The sequence below is a fragment of the Psammomys obesus genome, unplaced genomic scaffold (genome assembly GCF_907164565.1).
Source record: "Psammomys obesus unplaced genomic scaffold, mPsaObe1.curated_primary_1811, whole genome shotgun sequence".
Lineage (NCBI taxonomy): Eukaryota > Metazoa > Chordata > Mammalia > Rodentia > Muridae > Psammomys > Psammomys obesus.
The window spans coordinates 5,157,489-5,177,178 of NW_026585587.1; the positions used below are offsets into that span (position 1 = coordinate 5,157,489).

The 19,690-nt window shown below is 38.3% G+C and overlaps 1 protein-coding gene across 6 annotated transcripts in view; it reads left to right on the forward strand.

Moving 5' to 3' along the window:
* Window positions 1–200: 200 nt before the first annotated feature.
* Cdc42bpa (CDC42 binding protein kinase alpha) overlaps window positions 201–19,690 on the forward strand; it is a 217,125-nt gene continuing 197,635 nt past the window's right edge. For 5 of the 6 annotated variants that reach the window (XM_055609009.1, XM_055609024.1, XM_055609016.1 and 2 more), the window contains exon 1: window positions 565–1,012. In XM_055609009.1, coding sequence (XP_055464984.1) covers window positions 835–1,012 — 178 coding nt within the window. In that variant the 5' untranslated portion in view covers window positions 565–834. Of the gene's footprint in view, window positions 277–564; window positions 1,013–19,690 lie in introns of those variants that run through there. The other variant, XM_055608986.1, reaches the window with a different exon arrangement.

The window sequence follows — 19,690 nt, forward strand, 5'->3', positions numbered from 1 at the left end:
GGGGCGGGCTCGCGCGGCCGAGTAGCCGCCGCCCCCGGGGCCCCCCGCGCCACAGCCGCCCGCAGCCCGCCTCGTCCCCGCCGCGCCGCGGGCCAGGCCCCGGGAGGAGCCGGGAGGGAGATGACGCGTCCTCGCCGCAGTCGGCTGGCAGCCGGACTCGCCGCGGAGCCCTAGGAGGAAAGAGCCCGGGAGCGGAGGCTCGGCGCGCCCCGGGCCGCGGGAGCCGCGGCAGCCGCGTCCCCGCCGAGGACTCGCCCCGGCGCTCTCCGAGTGGAGGTTGGGAGCATTTGCAGCAGAATATTTTGGCTTTCCCTCCCCCTCCATACATTTCCCCCTCCTCCTCCTCCTCCGAATTTTCTTCCTCCCGGGAAGTGAATTGCTGATGCCAAGGGGACTTTATTCATTAATGATGCAACCGGATTCGTTTCAGGATTATGTTGCACGAATTGAATTTTGAATGAAGGAGGTTTTTTTTTTTTTTTTTTGAAAGAAGTGTTGACTCTTTAGTTCGTCGTACTTTTAATTATTATTTTATTTAAGTATACAATTTAATTGTTTTATTCTCTTAAAAATATTAAATCTCTATTTTATGGAAACTTACCCTCAAGATATATATGTTTATGGATGAAATTGAAGACGCTGCCGTCAAATGAGGTGGCTGGTGTGTTGGATGTTTAATTCAGCACCGGCATTGCATGACAGTTGTTGAAATAACAAGTGGTTTATTATTAGTTTTTTTTTTTTAAACCACGTCTTTAAAATTTTAGGTTCAGATAGTTAACAGTAGACATCGTAAGGGCAATTACAAGAAAACCAGCAGAAATCGCAGCCAACATGTCCGGAGAAGTGCGTTTGAGGCAGTTGGAGCAGTTTATTTTAGATGGGCCGGCTCAGACCAATGGGCAGTGCTTCAGTGTGGAGACGTTACTGGACATACTCATCTGTCTTTACGACGAATGCAATAATTCTCCATTGAGAAGAGAGAAGAACATTCTTGAATATCTAGAATGGGGTAAGTTTTTTTTTTTTTTTGATTACTCTTAACGTGTAGTGGAGTAGAGCGTTGTTAACTCTAATGAAAAATATGCATATATGTACTTAACAAAAGAACAAACGCCCATTAGCGAAGACTTTCCTCCCCTAGGGGAGAAAAGCCAGGAGTAACGCTTTCGCCTTGGTGTTGGGCCTTGTGAACTCACAGCGTTTCGGGCAGCAATAAGAGCTTTAAAACTAGTCCCGGGGTGGGCAGAGGGGACTGAGCGCAGTTGTCTCACACATGGCAGAGTAACAGCCATTCAGCGGGAAGGTATTTGTTGGTTGGGACATTCCTTCCCGGTCTTTGGAAATCACTGGAGATGGGAGGAGATGTTGAAGTCTCTGTGTGTATTTTGGGATAACAGGAACGTGGAGGTGGTGATCAGTGTGTTTAATTTCATTTCTATATAGCACAAGCAAGGGAAACATGGGCTTTCCAAAAATTATTGGGTTCCTGAGAGATAATAGAAATTGTGTGTGTGTGTGCGTGTGTGTGTGTGTGTGTGTGTGTGTGTGTGTGTGTGTGAAGCAGACAGTATTTGGAGAATGTTTGGAGGCGGCTCCACCTGCCTTAGATTTAGAAGTGATCTTGTCTACATTGGTTAGAGTTTAGCCTCCAGTTTTCTCGGTGTGGATGTGACTCAGACGGCCTGCAGTTGTGGACTAGATCAGTGGTGCCAGCAAACGCTGCATGTGACCTTCAAGCTAGAAGGCTTGTCTGAGTTCCTTGAGCCTCTGATGTCACTCACTGGGTGAGTGAAGACTGGCATCCAGTGGTGGCCACCCTTGCCCGGGCTGGTAGTGAGTGGTACCGTAGCTCTGGAAGGATTTGGGCCATCTAGAATTTTGTGCTGTTGAGGTACCTTTGAGCTAGCTAAATGATTTTTATATTGAAGATCTTTATTCCCAAGAAAGCCTAATTTTCTTAAGTAAAACTTAAGTGCCCCTTGTTTTAGTTTTCAAATTCATTCAAAATTTGTTTCTCAGGTCAACTCCCAATTTAAGAATGCCTACACAGAGCAATTTCAATTCTCCAATTTTCAGGTATTAGAAGATTGCTTGCTAGTAGAGTGATGTTACAAGGTTTAAAAAACTGTGAATGGAATGATTTTTAGAAAACAGTTTGCCGGCATCATGCTGGGAATGTAAGAAATCATGAACCATTAGTCAGGCGATTTCTCTCTTGAGAGGAGGTAATTTTTATGTTGGCACTGGCATCTCCCTGACTTTTTATGTGTAGGATACAATATTTTATGAAGCATATGGAATTTTACACCTGGTGTTTCATAAACTTAGGAATTCTGTGGTGTTTCTTTTTTGATGACTTAAAAGGTTTCAGTACTCTCAGGGTTGGAATTTGAGTACTTATGGCTCATAGTGACACTCTGGACTGGGATTATGAAAGTCATTTAATCCTTTTCATTTGCAAAACAGTAGGAGAACTCTTTGTATGTACCAGTATCAAATATAATTTAAAATAGTATATGATAAAAGAGAAAACTGTATTTTCCTGGTTTCCTGCTATGTAGTAGTTTTATGTCATGGAGTATTTTGACATATTATTAAAATAACCTATGTATCTTTTCTTGGATGTTTCATTTTCTATGTTTATGAAAACACTCTGTAAACATACATACATATTTACATATAAAGTAAAAAAAAAAGCTCAAATGTTTGGCTGCATTTACTATATTTTTAAATTTTCTGTAGGAGAGAGTCTTATGTAGCTCAGGGTGGTCCTGGCTTGCTATGTAGCTGAGGCTGGCCTTGAATCCCCAGTTTTTCTGTCTGTCTCTTCCTTTCCGTGCTGGCATTACTGGTATGCACTGCCGTGTGTAGGTTATTCCTGCTGGGAATTGAACCAAGGGCTTCCTACACGCTAGGCAAGTACACCACCAATTGAGTTTGATCCCCAGTCCAAATTCACCTTTTTCTTACTAATTTCATGTCTTACCTTTTTAGTTGTTTGATAGATGGCATGATGAAACCCTACAGTCTCATAAACCATTACTAGAGTTTTAAAAAAGATTTATTATTTTAAACCGTGTATTTGTGTGTGGGTCTGGTGTAGGTATGTGTTGTAACTCCTGAGGAGGTACCGGACATCTGATCCCCTTGGAGCTGGAGGCCGGTGGTTTTGAGCTGCCTGACAGGGGTGCTGGGAATCAAGCTCAGATCCTCTGGAAGAACCGCTTGCCCTCCAAGCTACTGAACCAACTCTTCAAGGGAAAAGCTTAACACTTAAAAAAAGATTATTTGTTTTATTTTTATATTATGATATAATTACATCATTCTCTTTTTCTTCCTTCCAAACCATTCCTTAGCTTTCTTTCCAGTTCATAGCCTCTTTTCAGTAATTGTTTTACACACACACACACACACACACACACACACACACACACACGGACTCCTAAGCACATAAATACAGCGTGCTTACTCCGTAGAATGTCTCTTATATTTCTGTTTTCAGGGCTGAAGAGTTGGTTTTGGATAACCAATTAGTGTACTATTCCCTGGGGAAGGGAGACTAGAATTTTGCAGGAATTATTTGAGGCTCTTAAGCCTCTGGCATGTTCTTCCTTCCATAAGAATGAACGAGTGGCAGTGTTGCAAGAGATGCCTCAGGTGTTTCATTTATAGTCTTTAAGCTGTTGGGGATCTTAGGTTAAGAATGATAGTATCTTTGTATTTAAGTATTGCAATGAATCATTTCTTCTTCACATGCATTCAGTATATTTTGGGAAATGTTCTATATCATTCCCATTTCAATATATCTATATCTATCTAGATTAGGTTATCAGACTGTGAATTGACTTCAGTTTAATTATTCAATGAATTATTAGTTAATAATTATTAATAATTAAATAAAATTTTGCAGTGGAAATTTACAAGACTATTAAGGTTGATTTGACAATTTAGATTTGCTTCATGATGTCATCTTTGGTTTGATTTGAATCATTCAAAAAGTATTGTCTTTAAGTCTTTAAAAGACCTAGTAATTGAAATGGAACAGTGTAGTTAAATATTCCATAATACATGCTGAATATTTGTGCTTGGTATTTGCATTAATAGAAGTACCACCTCGTGCTGCATGTTGTTACAAGGAATGATTGGTTGCTTTTAAACATGCAGTCAGATTCTGTGTGTATCACTTGGATCAGTTTCACTTGATTCCTAGTTACGGTCCATTTCATTTCTGGAGTGGTACAGTTAATGCCTTGTTCGTAACAGCACCATAGTGAGTGGTACCGGCACCAGTGAGAAAACTGACTACTCCAAGTCAAGTTTGCTGCTTTTCTTCTGTAGCATTTCTTGGTTTTGGTGCTGACAACGAGAGGAAGAAAAGTAGAGCAGGAGAAAGGAAGAAGGGATTAAGTCAGTGAGTTCTAGCTCCAGGGGATAAAACCACCTTAAGACCATAGGTCACTTCTGAGCTTAATAATGTGTATTATTGTCCGGTCACAGCAAGCAAGATTTGAAAGCTGTCTTTTCTTTGATTTTTGAGTTTCTGGAAAGAGTACGGCTTCTGTGTTGGTTTATATAGTTTGGATGTCTGAAGCAGAACTCGTCAGCTCCAGCGGAGCTGTAGGGGTAAAGTAGTGGTGATGTGAACCAATGTGTCAGTGATGACTAATACATTCGCTGCTCATAAAGTTGGTTTCCCTCTGCTTTTGAATGGGAAATTTGAATGTTAAGGAATTACCAATTTATTTAAAAAGTAGATGTAGGATAATACTACTCGGTACAAAAGGAACTGCCAGGGTTCTCTCTATGCCGATTACTTTGGCATGCTTTCTTATCTTGATTTTATCACATTTCATGTAAGTTACTGTTCATTGATTTTATAGCTTATTTATTCAGATTGTATGTTACCCTTATAAAATAGTCTGATTATTAGACTTATTACTAGGTCACAGCAGTATTATGGGATAAGCATTTCCTTTTATTAGAATGGCTTTATTTTATATTTTTATTTTTATTTTTGTTTTTGTTTTTTTGAGACAGGGTTTCTCTGTGTAGCCCTGGCTGTCCTGGAACTCACTCTGTAGACCAGGCTGGCCTTGAACCATGAGAGCTGCCTGCCTCTTCCTCTCAAGTGCTGGGATCAAAGATGTGCATCACCATAACCTGGCATAGAGTAGTTTTAAAGATTATTCTCATTTTTTTCTTGTGTGAGTTGGAATGGTGATGGTTTGATTGAAAGGAATGGAGTAATTTCTAGAATACTTTGTTCTTTATGTCTACTGTTTTTCACTTTAACTATTCCTGAGTAGAATTATTTATCATACAGAATTGTTAAGATATTCATTGAATACAGATGACTAAATTAATTTTTAAATAAATTCATTTGGGATCATTGTAATGTGTTTAAAATAGGTAGAACACTTGTTTATTTAACACTGGTCATGTAATACTCTATTGTAAGAATGGGTGTGGTTTATCTGAACAGTCTGATATGTGACAGGAACAAACTCAATAAGTGATAGGTTGATGCACCATTTTTTCCTCCTTCCTCCTTTCTCTCCTTCCTTCCTGCCCATTTCTTTCTCAGGTAGTTGCCAAATAATATTGGTTACTGCAACAACTTGTAATATTGATTACTTGGTTAATAGACTGTTTAAAATTATAATGTGTTATGAGTGAGAACAGGGTGTCCAGATTAACATTAAGAATTTTAGAACTATTTCATATGGAAGCAAGGTATACCTTATGAAAGCAGTGTGAAAATAAATACTGTAATATGCTGGGTGTTTTATGAACTTTTCTGTAAATCTTAGGCCTTGATTACTTTACATGGTGATCACAGTCTGCTTTAGGGTAAAAAGCTATTCAGATCTTTTCTTGTTTGGTAGACTTACCGACAGGAAATTGTGTGTAAAGCTTGTTCTTTTTCATGCAGTTGGTTGTGATAGTTTTAAAAACCAATATATAAAGTCTGACTAGCCTTTAAAGTTAGGCTAGAATAGAAAACATTCAAGTTCATCACACACAGAGTAAATATTGGTATGCAAAGCATTTGTGGGTTCCTATATTTTTTACTCTTTTATCTTATAGCTTGAGACCAGAGGAGCTTAGGATGTTGTGTAGGTGTACATATATACAGATATATGCATATATTTGCATATGTGTTAGCTAATAATGAAAAATATTAGAAGCATGGTTTCTGTTTTCAGAAAGGACATTTAATAGATTCAGGACAACAAATAGATAATTTAATGAAGGGGACTGTACATACGGACAAGATTTGGGGAACAAGATAGGAGGATAAGGGAGAGGCAAAGGAGAGCTTGGGCTAGGGAGAGGATGAGATTGAGTGGCCAGAGGGAGGGTGAGTGAGAGCAGTTCCATTCTGTTCCTCAGGTGCTGCTTCAGACTTACGGAATGATTGGCTGTTTTTAATTTAGAAGAATATACTGGTTATAAGAATTAGCCTCAGGGCTGGAGAGATGGCTTAGTGGTTAAGAGGACTGGCTGCTCTTCCAGAGGACCCGGCTTCAATTCCCAGCACCCACATAGCAGCTCACAACTGTCTCTAACTCCAAGGTCTGACACCCTCACACAGACATACATGCAGGCAGAACACCAATGTACACGCACACACAAAACGTCAATGTTTGGCACTTAAATTTTTTTTTTGTTCCAGTGTTTTTTATTATATATTTTTATTCACTTTACATCTTTGTTGTAGCCCCATCCCACCTTCCCTTCCAGTCCCACCCTCCCTTCCTCTCCCCCTCCCCTTTTCCCCAGAAAAGGTTTGCTCCCTTTCCCACCCCCCCAGCCCATCAAATTGCATCAGGACTGAGCTTGTCCTCTTCTCCTGTGGCCTGGCAAGGCAGTCCCACCAGGGGGGACGTGATAAGAAAGCTGGCAAGTGAGTCCAAGTCCCATGCAGTCCCCACTTCCCTTACTAGAGGACCCACACGAAGCCCAAGTTGAGGGGGACTCAAGCAGAGACCCCTGGTAGCAGAGGGCACAGAGACTGCGAGGACAGGGGAACACCAACCCACCCACAAAAACTTCCACCCAAAATTTACCCTCCTACAAGATGTGCAGGGGAAAAGATAGAGCAGATGGAGCAGAGATTGTGTCGCCTAACCAATGCCTGCCAACCAAAGGCTCTCATATTAAAAAAAAGTTATTGCCTCTTTGATTTTCTTTTTGTGGCAGTGATTAACTTTCATTGATTGTCAGAGGTGTATTATTAGCTTTTGAACCTGAGGGTTAAATGGTAATGTCTTGGCTGTTTGTTCCTATTCCAGGTCAACTTGTGAGAATTAGTTTTCTCATTCTTGTCCCTCATAGACTATCAGTGAAAATGACTTCATGTTTAAGTATTGGAGACCATGAATTACTCAGCTGTTTTTGCTGAATCTGCATAAGTTAAACAGTTCTTTCTAAAATCACTTCTTTTTGACTGACCTGCATGCACTCTTAAGGATAAGCTGTTGCAAACACAAGTGTGAGTGTCCTTTGATGTTACTGCATAGGAAACTGCTCTCAGGATGCAGAGGTTTTCTCTTCTTTCCATCGATGCTGTTCAGAGCTTCGGGCTGCCCTTCTCCCTAGCTGTCACCCTTCGCAGGGCGGTTTTTCAGTCTTTTTCAGGCAGCTGGTGAGAATGGCTAGCCCTCAATTGGTCAGCCTCTCATCTTGGATCTGCCACTGGTATAGAGCTGCATTTGGCTTTCATCGGAACAGGGACCACAAGGACCTGGCTCCTCATTCTCAAAACCACAATTTGCCTTTGAGTTCTTCTCTGAACTGTTTGCTTCTATTTTCAAATCAGGGCTTCTTTATCTAGTTTTCTTCTCTAGTTTCAAAGGGTGTTCCTTGAATTCATGGGCTGTTACTAAGTTCTCTCTCTCTCTCTCTCTCTCTCTCTGTTTGTGTGTAGCTTGTAAGTTTGGAAAATTAACTCAGATATAATTTAAGTGAAACACTGCAGGTTGTCCTAGAATTTATAAAGTTTATCAGATTCCATTATCATTGTTTTGAAGACCATCTGTAGAGTAGATGACACATATTCTAATGCATATTTATAGGGAAGTATTGTTTCTTTTTAACTTTTTGTTGGAGTTAGAAGGAAATTTTGAGAAAATTGTGGTTTGGAAAGAGAATCTAGCTTTGTGCAAGTTATATTTTTACTTAGTGCCTATAGACTTATAATTGTGTGTGTAAAAGTCACATGACCTGAGAGATAAACTTAATCATGGTGAAATAGTAGTGATGTTTTTGGTAGAATTACATTTAAGAAACACAGTGCTCAGAGTGGAATTGGATGGTATACTGGTGAGCCTGTGCTGTCTCTTGGGATGACTGAAATGTTTCTAAGACATTCTTCTTGTTCTAATTGAACTTACTCTCCATGTAAAGGCATTTATACAACATTAAACACAGAAATTCTCACTTTGTTTTTATAGCTTCACTTTGTTTTTATAGTTACTATAATTTTAACATGTTACAAAACTTTGCATCTGAAAATATTTTGTTCATTATGATGTTTAGGGAAGAAAATGCCTTGAACTCTTGCAATTTCATAACCCATTGTGTTTGTTTTTTTCCCCAGGGTAGTAGTGTTTAGTTAAACAGTTGGTTTCTGTGATCTCAATTGTGTGAGAACTTTTATTACTGTGTATAATGGTATATGCATTTTATGTGTCAGCATTTATTTATTTACATGTATTATAAGGAAACCAGACAATCTCTCTGCTTTATTAAGGAGAAACCTATGCATAACTGGTGTTATTTTGACAGCGTGTGAACAGCTGGAACTTTGTGATTACCGTAAAGTTTTATTCTAAGTTTTAGCATGGCAGATAATAATAATGCTACAGATAATAATAGCAATCAACTTGATTGCTCAAAAACAAGTGAAGAGCTTTGGATTTAGACTGAATCCTTTAATTATTGGCTAGGTGATCTAGGCAAGTCACTTAACTTCTTGAATCGGTGTTACATCAGCTGTAAAGAAGTGGACATTATTGCCATACTTTGTCAAAAGACGAAAGCCAGTTTAGAAGTTTTCCCATCATTTAGAATTTATTTCCTTGGTTTCAGTCCCATTCTGATTTTTTCTTTTTTGATGCAGGGTCTCATGGGGTCTTTGAATTTATTATGACCTTGAACTTCTGATTCTCTTGCCTCTATTTCCGAAGTGCTAGGGTTAGAGGTGTGAAGTACCATGTTTGGTTTACATTGTGCTTGGAATTGAGTCCAGGAACTTGTGTAGATGCTACATCCTCATTTATATCCCCAGCTTTCATTCTGATATTTAAATTTCTATTCTATTTAGCGTTAAAATAAAGGTAGAACTAAAATGCCACTTTGGGGATTAAATTCAAGCTAGTGTAAAGTAGTACTAATTAAAGGATATTAATAAATTTACTTAACTATCAATAAACATTTATATCTTCTTGATAGTATCTTATTAAATTATTGTTATTACTTTTAAATTTTATTTAATTGTATGTGTGTGGATGGTAAGCATGCCTGTGCACCATGGAGGCCAGAGGAGGGCATCAGATCCTCTAAAATTATATTTATTGAAAGTGTCTTTCTCAGCAAGGCTATGCAAACAATCTTAGGTATTCTTCTAGGATATTTTACATTAGATTTTTTGTTCTTTTTAGCTAAGCTATTAGGGGGTTAAATAGTAAGCTGATACGCGGTCTTTTCCAACTCCAGTAACAGCCATTATGCAGTAACTAGTAACACTTTACTTTTGTATTTGTATGCCTTCAATCTGCAAATTAGTGGTAGAGTTCTAAACCTCAACTCAGAAGGTTAAAATTCTTACTGATGTGTTGTTCATGTAATACCTTTTATGGACTAAAATTAGGCAGCACCCATGGATTCATGTGGTCTTTCAGTAACTATGAAGAAAATGAACACTCCACAAGTATTTCCTAAACTGGATTTCAAGAGACATACTGGATATTCCACAAATTATGGGTTAATTGGATATGTAAGGCTCTGGAGACATGCCTTTTTAGTTTATCATAGAAAAAGTTTCAAAAAGCTCTGCGCAGAAGCCTTGCCTTTGTTGTGCATAGTTGTCCCAGATTGCTCTAACTGGAACTGTGAGGAGAGCACTGCCTGAACTTGGGGCACTGTGGCCACGTTAGGGAACCATAGGCAATGTCCAGAGTCTTTAAGCAGGTTTGGGAAAAGCACATTTTATTTTTAAATATTGTCACAGTGTACGAGAGCACAAACACTGGTAAGGGTTTGGCTCATTTCTGTCATCTAGAAACCAGTGTAGCAGAGTTTAAGTTGGGGTAGAATGCAGCATTGGACAGGAAGATCTAACTGTGTTGCAGAGTTTAGACATGCAGCTTCTGGTTGGCAGAGCTGCTTCTCCTAACCTTGTGCTGGTTGTCTTTTCAGTAAAGCATGATCATCTTCTATTCGCTGGTTCAGAGAAACTGCATGAAATGGAACAAAGAGAATTGGATTTTTATGAGAACTTTGTAAAAATGGTATAATTGTCCAGTTATAGAATGAATCTTGTCCTTAAGTGTCAGCACTTACTCGGGGTGGCTAATACCTCAAGTAACCCATATCTGGTCAAAAGTCGTCATCAGTACTTAGAAGTGTTCTGTGCTCAGATGTAAAAAATTCCTGCTTGACGTGACTAAAGCCCCAATTTGAAATTCCATTGCTAACTCCCTGGGGTTTTGTCCTGACCAAAAATATTACCATAAAGAAACATTTAAAGTAGACCGAGAGCTCAGGTGTTTGGTGAACCTGACATATTAATGTGGTACCAGAAAGCATTTTCATACTGTATACTTATATTTTCTTACAGTTTATGGTTAGAAACACAGTCTTTGCAAAATGAGCATAACTTCTGTTTCTGACTTTTAAAGCTGCATGCCTTTGTAGTGTGTTGTCCTTTCTGACTGGTGTGTGCTAAGCTAACAGCTCCTTCCAGAAGTCCATTACCGAGCTTGAGATTGTGATTGATGTTATCATCATGTTTCTTTTGCATCCATAACTGTGAGGTAGTATCCGTTAGGAACAGCATCTCATGTTGTCCTAGTTTTATTCTGTTTCTGTGCGCCTGGCTTGATTTACTTGTGAATATAGGTTTATACATTGCGGGGTCTTACTGTTTTTCACATCAGATAGCAAGTGGCCTTTAACATTATGTATCTCTAACTTGAAAGTATGTTCTTATATGTCCTGGTAGAATTTCATAAAACACACGTAAATTTATTTGTGATTTCATGATTTGCCTCCTTCTCTTTTTTTTTTTTTTTTTTTTTTTTTTGCCTTGCCTGTCCTGGAACTCACATAGATCAGGCTGGCCTCAAACTCAGAGATATACCTGTCTCTGCCTTCTGAGTGCTGGGATTAAAGGCATGTGCCACCACTGCCTTGCTTATACATGATTTTAAAATCATGCTCAGTATCTTCCAGTCACCATGGACAGCTTTTCAGGATAGTTTCATTTAAACTACTTAGCATGATACATACTTTGTCTTTTCTTTTTTTTTTTTAGAGGTGTGGTTTCTCTGTGTAGCTTGATTGGCCTTGACTTGTACTCCATCTACCCCGAGTGCTAGAATCACAGGCATGTGTACCTACAACCCAGCTTTCATATACTTATCTATCCATTAGATATTAACCTTTAAAAATTTTTAATTTAACAATTGTACAAAACTGCACAAAAATTGCATGTCTACTATACTTTTCCCCCAAACCATGAGACTAATTTGTCCACTGATGTCCATGCCTTCTCAGTGCATCTGTGTGCATATCTACATGCTTTCACATGACCATAATACAGCTTGAAAATCAAGAAACTGACACTGAGGAGACACTGTCATTTGGATTTTAGAAACTTCATTTTAGTTTATCGGTTGATACAATGATTTTTCTACAGCAAAGGAATTCAGTCTGGAGTCCTGTGTCACATGTGGATATGAAAATGCATTGTTGGTTGAGTCAGGTCTTTAGGTTTTCCTTGACTTTCACAACGTGGGCACTTTTGAAGATTGCAAGACATTTGCAATAACCCCATTTGGATATTCTTCACAGATTTAGACAAAACCTTGTTAGTACCACAGAAATGATACAGTGCTCTTCTGGCTGCATCTTGTCAAAGGAGGCGCAGATTTCATGCTGCCTTATAACATGTTATGCTGGCATTCACCAGGTTTCTTCACTGTAGTTATTCTTTGAGTGAGGTGTGGTGGCACATGCCTGTAATCTTAACACCAAAGAGGCTGACACAGGAGGATCCTGAGTGAAAGCCCTGCTGGGCTGTGTAAGTGAATTTGAGGCTAGCCAGAGCAACTTAGTGAGCCCTGTTTCAATAACAGCAACATGAAATAAAACCAACCAACCAACCAACCAAAATCATGACAAAACAAATTACTTTTTTCCCTTTGTAACTGTCGGAGAGATATCTTAAGTTATGTCTATTTTTATCTCATTAAGTTGTTCTTATACGTAGAATGGTTTATGGTTTCTTGTGTTACTCATTAGGTTAGAACCCTTTACTACACAGTAGTAGAGGAATTACCCAAGTGCTTCAGGAAAGAACAAATTGTACTGTACCCACATTTTTTCTATATTTGGAATGTTTCAAATAAAAAAAGTGAAAACATGATTAGGGAAGTAGACAAGGGCCATAAATGAATTGTATGTGCCATACTCAGAGGGTGAAATGCTATCCTGAAAGCTGTCAGTAGTAGCTTTCTATATTGAGGCTTGGCTTGACCCAGGTTTAGTCAATATGGGCTCCTTCAAATTGGCTTGTGTGTCCTTTGACCATGTCCCATGACTTCTTGAGTACTTTCTTGCCTTCTGGGGTAACAAGATAGGCTTGTCCTGTTCCTTCGTTGACCCTGCCTTGGAATCAGCAAGTTTTCAAGGACTCTGGCACCTTTTAGTAGAGAAACTTACTCTGTAGGGGACAGGATGAGGTTTGCCTCCTTGTGTACCCACTGCTTTAGTGGACAATGCTGTTCTCTGTTAGTCCATCCAGATCTGCTGCACTATCTAGTCATCTACCCGTTTCATGTGTATATTGATATCTGTATTTCAAATCATGTACTTTGGTAGGTACTTGTTTCTGTCAGATTATATAGAAAAGATCATTAATTTGTACCATTATCCCTAATTCTAACACTACAGGGTTCATTCTAGTTTTTTTGTTTGTTTGTTTTGTTTTTCCATATTCTAAATTTCCTTACCAGCAGTCAGAAGTATGGATCCTGTTATCTTTCACATATTTATCTCTCTCTCTCTCTCTCTCTCTCTCTCACACACACACACACACACACACACACACACACACACACACACACACCGAGCACATGTATATAGGTGAATGCAGGTGACTGCATGTACTCTTTAGGAGGCTAGAGGCTTCAGCTCCCCCAGGAGCTGGCATTAAAGGCCACTGTGAGGCACTTGCTGTAGGTGCTGGAAGTTGGTCTCCACTCCTCTGCGGGAGTAGTACTTGCTTCTAAGTGCTGTGCCGTCTCCTCAGCTCCGTTTATTTACTTACGCGATCAGTCTGTGAGGATTTAAGTGGTCTTTCATCAACGCTCCAACCCTCTCTCATCCAGATAGTTTGTTCACTGTGCTGGATTGTTGTTCTCCTCGCAAAGCCATGCCCCTCACCTTGCTTTGTCTGACCACCGCACCAGACTTGTCTCTTCACCCTGTTCCACAGGCTCTGACACTCCAGTGCCTGTAGCCCTTTTGTGCATGTCCTGTACATGAGCTCAGCTGCTGGCATCCACTGCTATCTGCTGTGACTTCTTTTTGCTTTACTTTGTTCTGCCGTGCCTACTGGCTTTAGGTGTGGATTGTTCAGCAAGTAGGAATGACTCTTTACCTAGGACATGCCTCTTTTTAGACTAGGAACATGGTCTGAGAAAGGTTTCATTAAATGACTTTGTGGTATGAACATCATGGAGTGAATTTACGCAAACTTAAGATGTGTAGGATGTCAGCAGAAGACATAGTCAGTCATATGGGACCACTATTGTAGATGTCTGTCATCAAGCAGTGCTTATCTGTATACATATATTTATATGTATAATTTTATTTATATGATTTTTTTTTGAGATAGAGTCTCACTAAAAAGACTAAGCTAGTTTTGAGCTCAGGTCCACTTCTTTCCCTCCCAGCTTTTGGAATGCCCAGCTTTCCCTACTCACTCAAAAATTTTAAAAGAAACCCTTTAAAGATTTATATAGTATAACAGTCTTTTTGATGCATATCCTCTGAGCTTTAAAAAATGCAGAGTCATGGGACAACTAATATGGCTAAAGTACAGGGCAGCGTGCATCGGCCCCACAGTTCTCTTGGGCTGCCCTTTTGTGCTACACTCAGCGCTTATTTAGCTAGACGGAAAACTGTTAGTAATGAAGGGATGTCTGCTTAGTCCGGGAGGCTTTACATCCTGGTAATGTAAATTACCTTTAAAAATTCTTTTTAAAGACACTCTAACTTCCCGAGCCTTTCATAGCGAATGCATGGGATATAGTAGATTTAGCAATGCCCTCTTCGTTGTTATACCCGAGGCTAAGAGCCATCTATCTTTCTAATCTTGAAATGCTGCTTGAAAATTATGCCAGGAAATTGTTATTTCTTTTATTTATCCTGCTTTATTTCAAAAGTTATTTTTTTCCTTTAAAAAAAACCTAATTAATTTTAATGGCCAAATGAAGATTAGGAAGTGATGGTTTATGATTTTCCTTCATAGCAGTTGACAGTCTATAAATAAGGGCTTAGTAGAATGAGGTAAAGAAAAAGAATAAGGACCAGGGTAAAATACAAATAGTCCAATTTGTTAATCAGTGTTTTCTTTCATTTTATATTTAACTTTATTTGCACTGTATCCTGAATAAACTGCAGAGCCTAGTATTGATGAATTGAACATACAAGTAGAATTTCATTTTCTCTGCAACCCTACTGAAACAATAATAAAGATTTTTAATAGTCGTAACTGTTCTGAAATGAGAAGAACAGGGAAGGAGACCTGAAGCAGTTTCGTTTGTGAGGGTGAAAACATGATTGACACTGACTCCAGAGGTCTGAGAACATTGTATTCCAAGTTAGCATTCGTGGAAGCTGAGGACCTGCCCAGTTACACTGGCAGAAGCTAACAGAAGTGGAGTGATTATAAAGGTGGTAGTCTTGAGAACGCGCTGGGAGTTGAGATGTGGGCCGGGCTGAGACAGAGGGACCAATTAAAGCTATTCGGAGGCGGGAAGTCTAGAGCTACTGCTCTCTTTCTGCGGACGGGCTGCTTATGCTCAGTAAATCAAGCTCTTCTGGGTTAAGTGACACCAGGCATAGAACAGTGCAGGTATCAAATGCTGGACATCCGGGGAAGCATTTAAAGTTTGCTTACAAAATGAAGCAAATTGAAAAAGAGCTGTTATGTATAGTGGGACTTTTGAACCCGTTAGCAGTACAAATAATGACACAGAGGCTTTTTAATATTTTAAAGCTTAGGCCTTTAGCGGCACAGATTCCCAGTCTAGCTTAGCGTGACGAATCCTGGCACTGCATCATGCAGCGTAGCCGGCTATACTTCTCTGCTCCTGTTCACGTCCTGCTGGCAAATCTCCTGCCTTGCTTTCTTCTCTCAGCATACTTCTCTCTATTGGAAGTTCCACCCTCTACTTCTTGCCCAGCTATTGGCCAGCAGCTCTTTATTTCAACCAATAGGCAAGTGAGAAAGGACAAATATTTATAAAATATAAGACCAGTAATGGGCAATAGAAATAACAATACCAAGATCCAACTAGTCCGTAGCTCTCTGCTGGTTTAGCGATCAACATTGAATATACAGAGACACACCTTCACAGAATATACCTCAACATCTCTCCTGTTAGCCAATATATGGCTTTTTCTCTAACATTAATAAACTATATACAATAAGAACAATTATGAGAAGTATCAGCTAAGACTTACATTCACAATGTCCAGTCGATTTGTATTTGGCAACCTTGAAGAAAGTATTTCACTATCTATCTTATCTTGATGAGGCCAAAGTTCTGTACCAAAATCACTTTCTTATCACTATTAAAGCTTTCACATCCTCTAACCTTCGGAAGTTGCATTTACCAACCTTAAAACACTTTCTTAGATCCTAAACAACTTAAGCTTTTATGCATTCAATCTTTCTAAATCTAATGACAAGGAAAACTGTAAGACTGTAACTATCTAGTCTTTAATCCTGTCAGAAACCAGAGAAAGATAAATTTTACCTGAGTAAACAGGACGTGCAGAGCAAGTCGCTTTGGAAACAAGAAATGACAGAGACTTAGTGGCTACCTAGACAGTCATCCAAGGTTCTTCTGTGTTGGTGGGGCACACACCAGGTCCAGAAGATCTGATAAACTTTTCTGTGAAGCAGGAAATTTTAAGGACTATCCTATTCTTATTTCGGCAAAATTGGGCAGTTGACTTTCCAGGGTCCTGCTTGTCCACAGTTTGGCCATAAGGGGCAGTTTTCTAATCAATGGCCAGCTTTGCCACATTTGAAGCAAGCTCCGTGTGGAGGTTCTTCAGTTCCCTTCATCTTTTTTGGAGTAGAATGGGGTGCTGCCAGGAGCTGATGCGTCTTATCTGTCAGAAAAGCTTTTTATTATTGAAACATCATAAATGCCATATTTTGCAGATCACTGAAGTGTTTGAGGACCGTCTGTCTGTCTATCTATCTATCTATCTATCTATCTATCTATCTATCTATCTATCTATCTATCTGTCTACCTAATATCTGAATAGACAAACATTGCCTTTTCTAGCTATTTACTATCTGCTTAACTTTGAAAAAATATTCAGGAGGCTGAGTAAAGCTTATTTCTGTAGTTAACTAAACTAGTACCTAATAAGACTACAATTAACATTGTTTATATGTGACTAAGTACTACCTTGTATTTCTAATTATCCTAAACAGTTTACAGTAGTAGCTTTCATAGGACTAGAACTTTATATTTTTTAAATGAGTTGCATACGCATAATACCTTAAACAAGAGTTGAATATGGAGATAGTATATAACCTTTACAAGAAGCCACGGTAATTTAAAATATTTGAGACTTGTTGCTTTCTAGTCTAAAAGGAGATACAGTAATTCACCCCTACTTTTTTCCTATCCTTCTTTGTCCTTATATTACTATATCTGCCACACTGCCCTCTTTTACTCACAAAACCAGATAGGAGAGAAAGAGATCCATGAATCTAACCTTTTTTATTTTGTTTCCTTCCTGACCATGATGAATAACGACTTGTACCCAACCCCCACCCTTTTAAAGGGAACATTGTAGGTACATTTCTGTATTAACACAAGTGTAAGAATGTACAGTGTGCACAAATCAGCTATGATTCTCTGCTCTGAGAAGGTGAAAACATCTGTCAATTTTTATAAGTCCACTTGGACTGTATAACCAAACTCTAATATACATCTTAATCCATGCCATATGAAGGAATATCATGAAATAATAAGTCATGAGGACCTGGTAGTGAAAAAGATTCATTGGCTATGCAGAGACGTTCATGTCTCAGCCTGTCTCTTGAGTTGTTGTCATGTAAGAGGATCAGCAATCATGTCACCGGTTTTGCTGTTCTTCAATATCTTTTCCTTCATGTCTGAAGCCATGATTTTCAGGGGATCTTTTGTGGTCACATCTAATCTTTATTAACTTTGAAGGGATTCACAGCATTTTGCTTCCTATTCCCCAAAAAAATAATGCATTCCCTGACTTCCATTCTGAGGTTTCCATATCCTTAAAGTATACAGGAAGATTTAATTCAGCAGTCCTTCCTAAAATCTAGTGTTTTTCAGCAGTTGTGCTACCTGTCTCATTGACATTTAAAAAGTTTAAAGTCAATAAAGCATTATTTAATCTATCTCCGAGAGACCTTATATCCCCCTTTCATTTTATGAGCATTTTCTTTAAAGTATGGTTAGATCTTTCCACAATTGCTTGACCTGTAGATCATAAGGTATACCTGTAACATGTTTTATTTTATAGTGTTTAAAAATAGTTTCATTTTACTGGAATATACATACACACATACATATATATATTTACCAGAGCACTATCAATTTTAATCTGTAAAGGTATCACTAAAATAACCATCTAACAATCACTTCTAATAAATGTGTAATTGCAGAATCAGCCTTTTCAGAACTCAAGCCAGAAGTCCATTAAAATCTTGAGTAGGTATTAATTGTATGATTAATTAAAGTATTATCATAATTAAAGTATGATGTACATACTTTAATTTCCCAAATTCTGCAACATGAAACAGATCCATTTACCATATTTTATTTCTTTGGCTACCTTCAGGGTTACTTCCAGCAGGTAATGAGCTTGGTTATACAAGGAACAAGCAGGACAATAATATAATTTTCTTGCTTGTCGCCAGGTTATAGAAATTTTTTTTCTTTAAACTATTATTTACGTGATGCCTTTTATGAAAATTTGAAGCTTCTACTACATTTTCTATTAATTGATCTATCTTCCTATTTCCTAATGCCGATGGCCCAGGCAAATTTGTATGAGCTCGAGTATGGGTTATATACAATGGATGATCTCTGTTTCAAATTACCTTTTGTAGCTGTATAAATAACAGTTAATTCTGAATCATCTGGAATAAGTTCAGCAGTTTTTATATGTGAAACAATTCTTTCTGCATATTGAGTCAGTAACTATATTAAAACATTCTGGAAAATCTAATTGAACCATGAGACTAGCATATAGTTCTGATTTTTTAACTGAAGCATATGGACTATGAATCACTTTACTTATATTTTCTGACTTATAACCTGTCATACATGATTTATTGGCATGTGTATAAAATGTAGGAGCTTTAGAAATAGGTGTTCCTTTCACTATATGAGGAAGAATCCAATTAGTTCTTTTTATAATCTGAAGTTGCTTGCTTTTGGGATATTTGTTGTTAATTTCTCCCAAAGAAATAACTGCAAGCTCTTTGCCAATCCTCACTGATTATCCATAATGAGGTAATTTCAGCATTAGTGGAAGGCACTACAATCTCTGCTGGGTCTGTTCCTGCTAATTGATGAAGTCTGTTCTTCCTTTCACAATCAACTCAGACATTTTCTAAATAGGTCTTTAATTTTTCACTCTGTTTCTGTGCTAAAAATATCCATTCTAAGATGTTATCTTCTCTCTGCATAAGAATTCCTGTGGGAGAATGAGTGGAAGGCAAAATAACTAAAATACGATCAAGCTTTAGATCCAAATGGTCCACATGTGCATCCTGTAATTTCTTTCCTATCAGAACCGTCTCTCTTTCAGCTTCAGCTGATAGTTTTCCTGGACTGTTTAAATCTGAATCACCTTGTAAGATTTGAAATAAATTATGCAGCAGTTCAGTAGTTAATCCAATTGTGGGCCTTAGCCAATTAATAACTCCTAGTAATTTTGAAAAATTATTAAGAGTTTGTATTTGGTCTCTTCTGATCTTTCCCTTTTGTGGATGAATTTTTTATACCTATCTTATATCCTAGATAATTAATAGAAACTCCGTTTTGTATTCTTTTCAGAAGCAATTTGTAATTTCCAACAAGGAAAAATTCTCTTTACTTCATCAAATATTTTGTAAAGTATCTTTATCAGCCAGCAAGATATCATCTATATAATGGTAAAT